The sequence below is a fragment of the Suncus etruscus genome, chromosome 1, assembly GCF_024139225.1.
Source record: "Suncus etruscus isolate mSunEtr1 chromosome 1, mSunEtr1.pri.cur, whole genome shotgun sequence".
Lineage (NCBI taxonomy): Eukaryota > Metazoa > Chordata > Mammalia > Eulipotyphla > Soricidae > Suncus > Suncus etruscus.
This window is the reverse complement of record NC_064848.1, coordinates 46,313,625-46,323,787: the sequence shown is the minus strand read 5'-3', so window position 1 is coordinate 46,323,787 and position 10,163 is coordinate 46,313,625. Positions and strand designations below refer to the sequence as shown.

Genomic DNA, 10,163 nt, shown 5'->3' with positions numbered 1-10,163 from the left:
AGAATGAGGTCCAGAGCAGACAAGTTCCTCCTGCAAGAAGTGAGGCATTTGTACAACATGTGTCCCCTCAGCGTCCCAATGTCCAGCCATTGACACAAAGGCTGCAACTTACCCAATCACTACATGGAGAAGGGGCACTAATCGTTGATACACCTAAGTCCCTATCCCCAGCCCTCTACTTTCCACTTTGGGAAGGGTAGGGGTTTTCAGTTCTTCTAAAACACAAGAAGTCCTGGTAGATCACACACACATACCACAGAGACCAAGAAAACAGAATGTTTAAAAGACAGCGCCCACCCTTAGCTGTAAAGCCTGTGTTTGCTTGTCAATGAAGCCTTGCACCCCAGAGAAGTCAGTGGAAAAACTGGCTGGACATCACGTGATCTTCACAGGGGATTTCTTGGCACACAGGAGGGACACGTAGGGGACTCCGATGAAGGCCCATTTCTCACTGGGCCAGAACTTGATGACGGGGCCTTGCTCCGGGATCTCAGAAACAGCATCAAAGTAGGCGAAGCATACGCAGCCCAGGTAGGAGGCCAGACAGATCAGAATGTGCCTGCAGAAGGAACAGAAAGGTAAGGCCCCACAAAGGCTCCAGCTACCCATGGGCCTTGAATTAGGCCCACAGTTCCCTCTGGGATAACCCTCATGCATATGGAATAATAAGAGTCCAGAGCCACTTCTGATTTAGGAAGAGTGAGGAGGCTCCACAAACCCCAGAACAGCAGGAGAAGGATACATCTGGAGTGAGCAGGCCTGTTTCAGAATGTTCTAAAATCCTGAAGTTTGCTAACAGAACAAACATGCCAAGGCCTTTGGCCTCTACCATGAGGAAAGAAAGAGACCCACAGATTGAGAATAGAAATTTAAGAGGCTAGAAATTACCTTTTTCTGGTTAGATGTGCTTCTCAAAGTAACAGTGGTGTGATTTGTATACCCTTCCGTGGGATGCTTATAATGATTATGTGCTTTTGCAATTTGGTAGGAGAGGGGAGGTTTTTCATTTATCTTTACTGTACATGCAAAAAGTGTTTTTAAAAAAGCTCTTTTCAGGGCCAGAGTGATAGCACAGTGGTAAGGTATTTGCCTTGCACATGGCTGACCCAGGACAAATCCTTGGTTCAATCCTTGGCATCCCATATGTTCCCCCAAGCCTGCCAGGAGTGATTTCTGAGTGCAGAGCCAGTAGTAACCCCTGATCACTGCTGGGTGTGGCCCAAAAACAAAAACAAAAAAAAAGTTCTTCTGTTTTGAGGACCAGAGTAGGGTGCTTGCCTTGCACATGACCAACCCAAGTTCAATCCTCAGCATCCTATATGTTCCCTACACCTCACCAGGCGTAATTCCTGACCTCATAGTCAGGAATAACCCCTGAGCACCACTGAGTATGGCTCAAAAATAGAAATAAAAAGGGGGCCAAAGAGATAGCATGGAGGTATGGAGGTTACCTTGCATGCAGAAGAATGGTGTTTCGAATCCCGGCATCCCATATGGTCCCCCAAGCCTGCCAGGAGCGATTTCTGAGCATAGAGCCAGGAGTAACCCCTCCATGCTGTCAGTTGTGACCCAAAAACCAAAAAAATTAAATAAAATAAAATTAAAAAATCTCTTGTTTTTTCAGTGGGGTAGGTTAAATTAGTGGTGCTGGGGCTACCAAGGCTATTGTATTTGATACTGGGCATTGAGCAAGGGAGGTCTTACAATGAGAGGCACATGCAAGCAAACATATCAGGGCTAAAAGTTCTCATCTTACAATTTTTTAAAAAGTGGGTAGGGAGCAGGCAGTGCCAGGAATCAAACCCCAGATATCGGACCTACTAGATAAGTACTCTAACTTATGTACTTATCTCAGTCACATCCATAATACGTGGTATTAATTTGTTTTGTTTTGGAGCCATGCCCAGCAGTGCTTAGAGCTTACTCTTGGCTCTACACTCAGGGATCACTTCTATGGACTTTTGGGGCCATATTTAGTGCTGAGGATGAAACCCAGGCCAGCCACATGCAAGGCAAGAGCCCTACCCATTGTTTTATTTCTCTAGCCACTATAATATTTTCTTAAGTTTTAATATTAATCTTTGTTAGGTAGAAAAACATTTAAAGGCATGTAATCCTTCATTATTCACAAGACCAAAACTTAATTACAGAAGAATTAAAAACTTAAAAAATATTTCTGTATGTGTGTTTGTTTAGGGGCCACTCCAGTAGCACTCAGGGCTTACTCCTGGCTCTGAGCTCAGAGATCACTCCTAATGGTGCCTGAACCAGAATTAGCCTCATGCAAGACAAATGCCTTAACCTCTGAACTATTTCTCTGGCTCCTCTCTGCACTTTTGAATACGTTCTCTCTACTTTTGAAAAGCTGCACATAACCTATTTGACAGTAATCACTATTTATTCTGTACTAAGCCTTGGTTCTGAATATAATTTTTTTTATTTATTCATTTTTGGTTTTGGGGACTGCACGCAGTGGCATTCATGGGTTTACTCCTGGCTCTAAACTCAGAAATCATTCCTGGCAGGCTCAGGGGACCATATGGAATGCCGGGAATCAAATCTGGATCTGTTGTGGGTCAGCCACGTGCAAGGCAAATGCCCTAGCTGTGCTATTGTTCCAGCCCCTAAATATAACTTTAAAAAAAATTAGAGAAAACTCAGAGCCAGAGCAACAGCACAGGATTAGGGTGCTTGCCTGATATGTGGCCAACACAGGTTCAACCCCTGGTGCCCTATGTGGCTCCCTGAACCCATCAGGAATTATCCCTGAGTACAGAGCCAAGAGTAAGTCCTGAGCACTGCCAGGAATACCCCCCACAAAAAAAGGTAAAATTGGCTAAATATATATTTATAAACATAAGTAGGAAGGCTATACCTCAGTCTATAACTCTTGGTGGATGGAATTATGAAAGTCTCTCTCAATACTTTTTTGCTGTTTAAAGCTAAACATGTCTTTTTTATATAAAACTAAACATGTCTTTCATAACATGTCTTTTAACTAAAACAAAAAGATGTTTCAATGCTGTATATGTTTCAAACAGAAACCACAGCAAATTTAGAAACAACTTAGTATAAACCAAAGTTATCAGTCTAATATTTAAATTTTACTTAAATTGCTAATATGGGGGCCAGAGTGGTAGGGCTAGTCCAGGATGAACCTGGGTTCGATCCCCAGCACCCATAGGGTTTCCTGAGCCAGGAGCTATTTCTGAACCCTAAGCACAACTGGGTGTGGCCAAAAACAAAAAGCTTAACTTGGATTATTAATAAAAATGTAGGAACCTCGAATAATACACTATTTACAAGCATATACATTTATTGAGTTCATCAAATGATACACTTATAATCTGGGCATTTTATTTATTTTTTTAAACTTTTTTAAACTTTTTTTTTTTTTTGGTTTTTTGGGCCACACGCGGTAACACTCAGGGGTTACTCCTGGCTATGCGCTCAGAAGTCGCTCCTGGCTTGGGGGACCATATGGGACGCCGGGGGATCGAACCGCGGTCCGTCTCCTAGGCTAGCGCAGGTAAGGCAGGCACCTTACCTCCAGCGCCACCGCCCGGCCCCTTTTTTAAACTTTAAAATTTTTTTAAATATATTTTTTATTTAAGTAACATGATCGTATTTGGGTTACAGTCACAAACAGACCACCCCCCTTCACCACTGTAACATTCCCCCCTCCCCCTCCCCAACCCCTGCCTGTAATTCGAGACAGACATTCTACTACAGCTATTTGTTTTTAAGTTCAGTAAATTGTTAATTTTTTTCCTTAAAGGATAACAGTAAAAAAATATAGTAAAGGTGTGATAGTGGCAATCGCCATTGTTTGCATAGGCCCAATCTGGGCATTTTATATTGTATAAAATGTAACTCAACAAATACATGAAATGTATACAAACTCACTAATGCATGTTTAGGCTATACCTAAAAAATATCAATGAATCTTGGTACTGGAGTTCCTAATTTGTGCTTTTATTGTCTTTTGCAAATATTTCTATAAGTTATCACACTTTATAATGAGAGTAGACTGAGTTTCACAGTAGCTCAATATCAGGGAATATGAGTGGGTAATTCTTTCAAACTGCATAACTTTAGATCTTCCTGTAGTCGCTAGTCAAGCTTCTGCGACTTGGACCTAATAGTTTTTCCCATTCCTTTCCACTAGATTTCTTCCCAGGGTGTTATTAATTTGCAAGAGACATTCTAAAGCTGATTTCTCTGGATCCTTGCTATCGTCTGCAGAGTCCTGGAATATAGTGAGAGAAAGAGAGCTCTGGATTTGAAGCTGAATCAGTCCTAGGAAAAAACCATCACTCAATTTCCTCTGTGCTTTGTACATGTAGGATTCTGCATGCTATTGTGCAACTGTTTTTCCCTATTAAACCTAACTCTGTATCCTACACTCAAGTGGTTTCATATAACCAGGTGATCATCCTGAATGACTCAATTTCCCAAGACTTCAGGTTCCACCTGTGATGTGAGTGAGCGGATGAAACTGTCCCTAGATGCCCCGTGACGCTCAGGCCTTTACCTGGTAACACCAACTTATAGAATCAGAGACAGTACAGGGTTGAAGGCACATGCCTTGTATTCAGGCAACCCTAGTTGCATCCCTGGCACCACTTAATTACCAGAGTCAAGTATCATCAGGTATGGTGTAGAAATGCTCTGAATATTGCCTGTGTGGCTTGGGTAATCCTCAGGGCCATAGAGTCCAAGTAGCCAAGCATCCTCAGGCTCTTACATTAATTAAACTACTATTCTGATTAGGTGAGAATGACTGGGACAAGTCTGAACACCACTTTAGGAATCCCTGGTAAAGACTGTAACTCAATCATGAACAACTGTATCTATAGAGGAAAAAAGTGTTATGAACAAACTTGTAACCATGGTGTTTAAATAAAAATAAATAAAACTCAAAAAAAAAGATTTTTAAAAAGCCCAAACAAAAAAACAAAAAACCAATAAAATAAAACAAATAACTACTGCACCACACTCATCAATGTAGGACCATACACATAGAAATATAACATCTGTACCAGGCCACCTTCCCCCCCCAGAGAGATCTAGCTGGTTCAGGTTACTGGCTTTGCTTTCAAGCTCCTTTAGGCTTTAATAATGGAGTGAGAGGTGAGAGAACTAAGATGAAAACAATGAAGTCTTTTTGGTCCAGACTCAGACTGCTCTCTAGAACTAATTCTACTTTTGACTGGTCTTTTGAAATGTCCAACAGACTCCTTGAGGAGGGAATGTTCAGGCTCTGCTCTGTGCCACATCCACACCTAGCAGTGTAGTGAGGATCTGAGCCAAATGCAGACAAACCCTTGTCTCCCGACCCACCACCCTACAGACCAGGCTTACCACACGCAGTGCAGGTAGGGAAAGTGGAAGGCCGACAGTAGCTCACAGAAGGCCCGGTCGCTGATCCAGCACAAGAGAGCCAGGGTCCACCAGAGGCCAGAAAAGAGGCCCAGCTTAAACACACGCACGTTGTCACACCTGCATGGAGAGCCAGAGAGACACAGGCTGTGAATCTCAGTATCCATACTCTTCACTGGCCACCTTCTAGTCTATCATATCTTCCCATTCTGGTGATACTGAAGTCTGACCACAGGTTCCATCCAGGTGCTCCTGGCTGAAGACACGGAGCACAGCTGACTAAAGCCAGACTTTCTCACCTGTCCAACCAGGCTTATGTCCCAACCACCTCTCATTGGCCACTCTATGTCTAATATAGTATCCACAATTTGAAAGGAGGGAAAGAACTGAGTTTGGGGCAGCACTTTGCCTTCCTTCTTGTGAGGCTAATAAAGAATTCCTGACTTAAGCTTTGCCACATGCTTCCATCCTTGCCGACCTGGGACATAACAGTTTCCTTCTGTCATTTTTTTTCTGAGGTGATAACTACTCCTCTGACAGCCTTTACATTCACTTATTTAGTTGTTGATGGTTTGTCCACTCCATTCCTTTCACCAAGGTTAAGCATCTCACAGTTATGCGCCCAGCACCAAGCACTCAGCAGTCAGCCTTTGGTTGCTAGATAAAGGAATGAGCACTAACTTGTACTGACAAAGTTCTGAACAAATATCAAAATTCCAAAGACGATTGACATTTCCCTTTTCATTCCTTGTTACTCAGAAACCCCAGGAGTGGCTTGTGTGGTCCTAGCAAGCAGTAGTCGAGGTACTGGGTATTTAGGGTCCTTCTAAATGCCCCTCCCAGTCCATTCCCCCAGTTAACTCTTCCCCTATCCACCAAGATCTCTCAGGAATAACTCCTGTGGAAGACTCACATTGACCTGTTTCTCTTTCGTTGAATAAACAGCCAGACTTGCTAGTTAGTATCTTTGTCAGGTGCTGACAGAAACATCCACAAAGGCATTTTTAAAAACAGAATGGGTGGCAAGTTCCCAAGACCAGGGGAAGGGGAGGGTATGTCTGAACTGCTGAGAATAGCTCTGGATGCCCTGAGCAATGTTAGGGAGCCCATCTTCCAAACAAAGAGTACCCAAAAGTTATCTTTATAGGGGCTGATGCAATAGTAGGTAGGGTTTTGCCTTGCATGCAGTCAGCCCAGGTTTGATCCCTGACATCCCATATTGTCCCTGAGACTGCCAGAAGTAATCTCTGAATGCAGAGTCGTGAGTAACCCATGAACAAAGCCAGGTGTTTCCCAAAACAAAAGCAAAAAAAAAAAAAAAAAAGTTCTCAAAATAAGAAAAAAAATATGTGGGCCACATCTGGCAGCGTTTAGGAATCACTTTTGGTGGTGCTCCAGGCACCCTCTGCAGTGCTGGGGACTGAATCCAGATAGTAAATTTGCAAGGCAAGTACCTTATTCGCTCTACTAGCTCACCAGCCCCAAGAGAAAAAATTTAAACTATGTGTGATGATGCATGTTAACTGGACTTACTATGATCTTTCAAAATATACAAAAATAACAAATCATTCTGTAGTATAGCTGAAATTAATATAATCTGTATGTAAATTATATCATGATAAAATATTCCTATAAAATTTACAAATAGGAGCCTAGTGATAGCATAGTAGTAGGGCGTTTGCCTTGCATGCAGCTGACCCAGGACAGACCCAGGTTCAATCCCAGCACCTCATATGATACCCTGACCCTGCCAGTAGCGATATCTGAGCTTAGAGCCAGGAGTAACTCCTGAGCGCCACCGAGTGTGGCCCCAAAACAAAAATAAAATAATCACAAACGGGAGTCATAGAGATAGTACAGTGGGTAAATCACTTGCATTGCATGCAGCTGTCCTGGGTTGGATCTCTGACCACATATGGTCTCTCAAGTCCCACCAAATGTGATCCTTGAGCACAGAGCCAGGAGCAGCCCAAGGAAAAATAAATAAATAAAAAAGAAACAAAGAGGAAGGAAGGAAGGAAGGAAGGAAGGAAGGAAGGAAGGAAGGAAGGAAGGAAGGAAGGAAGGACAGGAAGAAGGAAGGAAGGAAGGAGACAGGAAGGAAGGAAGGAAGGGAAATAAAATAATAGAGATTCCAGGACTGGAAAGTTAGCACAGTGCATTTGCCTTGCCACGCAGTAGACCCGGGGAGGGATCCGCTTCCATATCTTGATAGAGCATATGGTCCCAGCCTGCCAAGGACAATTTCTGAGAGCAGAGCCAGAAGTAACCCCTGAGCACTGCAAGTGTGGCCCCAAAACCAATCAATCAATCAATAAAGTTTAAAAAATAATAGAGATCCATGGCTTAAGGAAAATACATTTCTACTCAGTAATTTAAAGTAATGAAGCATTTCGGTTCTGCCCTTTCTCTGCACACTGCTGTGAAAGAAGCACACTCGGCTTAATCTCCCAGGTCCCCATCTTCCTCCACCATGGCTTCCAAGGCACCATCTCAGATATTCCCCCACTGTCATGCTAACCAATAGTCCCAATGACCTTCTCTCATCTGGAACCCTGACATTTCCCAGCACCACACTATCATGAGCTAGAATTACAGACTTTTTGTTATTATTGTTTCTAATATCTAACTAGATTGTGATCAACAAAAGTGGGGAACAACTATTTAATTCTTGTTGTATATATAAATATTTTAGGGGATTATTATGTTACTGACCCTACCCTGATGGTGATTGTGCCCTACCCTAGGGTGTGACCTGGCATTCTGCCCCCACCCTAGGGTGGGTACCTGATTCTACTTCCACCATTGGGTGGTATCTTGATCCCACCATTGGGGTGGTACCTGATTCTGGGGGATAAAAACAAGGGTCCTGTGGAAGGCAAGTAGGCCTTTTGGAACTTATGCTGAGTCTTTGGAACTTCAGTCTTGTACACCGAATAAAGCTAATATTTCCACAAGCCTGACTGTCCTGCGAGCTGTTTACCCCACCGTTTTCACCTCAGAACCGTCGGCATGGAGCAGGGTGGCAGGACACGTACACAGAGCTGGAGGGGGAAAGGCCTCATCCCTCCATCCCTCCATCAATCAACCTCTTCAGGGGGCTGACTTGCAACAAATTCTTTATGTATATTCTGTGCCAAGAAAGAGGGCCTGGCCCAGATCAGAGCGCCATGAAGCATGAATCACAATTTATTTCACCCCTTGCTTGTTGAATGGATGTTAAAACTAGGAAGGTAGAGGCAATTGTATGTGAATGTTGATTCCAAGAATCTGGTAGAACTCTTTTTTTTTTACTTAAATTAAAAATAAAACAGTAATTATATATTAACTGAAACAACCAATTCTTAAGAATCCATGCAAGGTACTATAAAGGCAAAACAAAAACAGGTTCCATGGCTGGCCGTTTTAATAGTTAACATAAAAACTAACACAAATCAACATCAAGTAATACATAGACAATCCAGGACAGAAGATCATGGGGGTCGGAGAGATAGCATGGAGGTAAGGTGTTTGCCTTTCACGCAGAAGGTCATTGGTTTCAAATCCCGGCATCCCCATATGGTCCCCCGAGCCTGACAGAAGTAATTTCTGAGCATAGAGCCAGGAGTAACCCCTGAGCGCTGGTGGGTGTGACCCAAAAATCGAAAGAAAAAAAAAAAAGAAGGAAGATCAACACACATTTGATTTAAATGAATTGAGGCTCCATGTAATTAAACCTAGAGAGTGTGACTAAAGGAACACAAACAGCAAATACCGTGGAGAAGTGGCACATGTTATTATTTGTGCTGCTATTCTGTTTTGTTGTCAAATATCAAGAGAAGCAAAATGTCAGGGGATTAAGCCACTGACGGGAAGGGAGAGTCTGAAGAGGGCAGGGCTAGGATACGCATATCTAGCAGGGTGTCAGGATACAAGATTGTCTGTCCTTCCGAGAGTTCAGAGAACACAGGTCCTGCTACAATCTACTAACCAGGCTTCTTTGTCCAAGCCTGGGCTCCATTAGGTTTTCTCCTATTTCACAGGGTTTAGATCCAAATGTCAGTGTGCCTTCCATGAAAAGAGAAAGACAAAAGTCCCTATTTACAACAGAACCCCCTATTTCGAAGAAAGAAAAAATAATTGAAGGGGAAGTCTACCATTTCTTCTCTTTCTTTGTTGTACTGACAAAAAAAAATTTTTAATTTGTAGCATAGATCCTAATTCCTCTTGGAATTGAGGATACCATGTAGAAGAGAAAAAATATGTTTTTAATTATTTTTTAATTTAAACACCATGGTTACAAGGTTGTTTATAATAGTTTTCACAGATAAAGTGTTCGTGTACAATCATACAATGTACAGTTTTTTGTACAGTACATTTCCTAACCACCAATGTCCCCAGTTTCCCTCTCACCATCCCAAAAGTCCTCGTCCCATCCTGTCCTTTGGAGCATCATAATTCATTTTCTCTCTCTCCCCCCTCTCTTTATTCTCTCTCTCTCTTTTTATTTTCTCTTTCTCTTTTATTCTCTCTCCTCATTAAATATCTCAATGGGGCCAGAGATATAGCACAGTGGCGTTTGCCTTCGCAGCCGCCGTCCCAGGACCAAAGGTGATTGGTTCAAATCCAGCCCATATGGGTCCCCCGTGCTGCCAGGAGCTATTCCTGAGCAGATAGCCAGGAGTAACCCCTGAGCACCACCGGGTATGGCCCAAAAAAAACGACAAAAAAAAAATCTCATTAAAGACTGATCAGTTCCAACAGTCACTGTCACCGTGGACCATTCACTACCCTAACTTCAT

At 42.8% G+C, this 10,163-nt stretch overlaps 1 protein-coding gene across 1 annotated transcript in view; it reads right to left on the bottom strand.

The window, feature by feature from the left end:
* Positions 1-248: 248 nt before the first annotated feature.
* ACER2 (alkaline ceramidase 2) overlaps positions 249-10,163 on the bottom strand; it is a 37,122-nt gene continuing 27,207 nt past the window's right edge. Inside the window, 2 exon segments of the mRNA XM_049769403.1 lie at positions 249-559; positions 5,365-5,502. Coding sequence (XP_049625360.1) covers positions 376-559; positions 5,365-5,502 — 322 coding nt within the window. The 3' untranslated portion in view covers positions 249-375.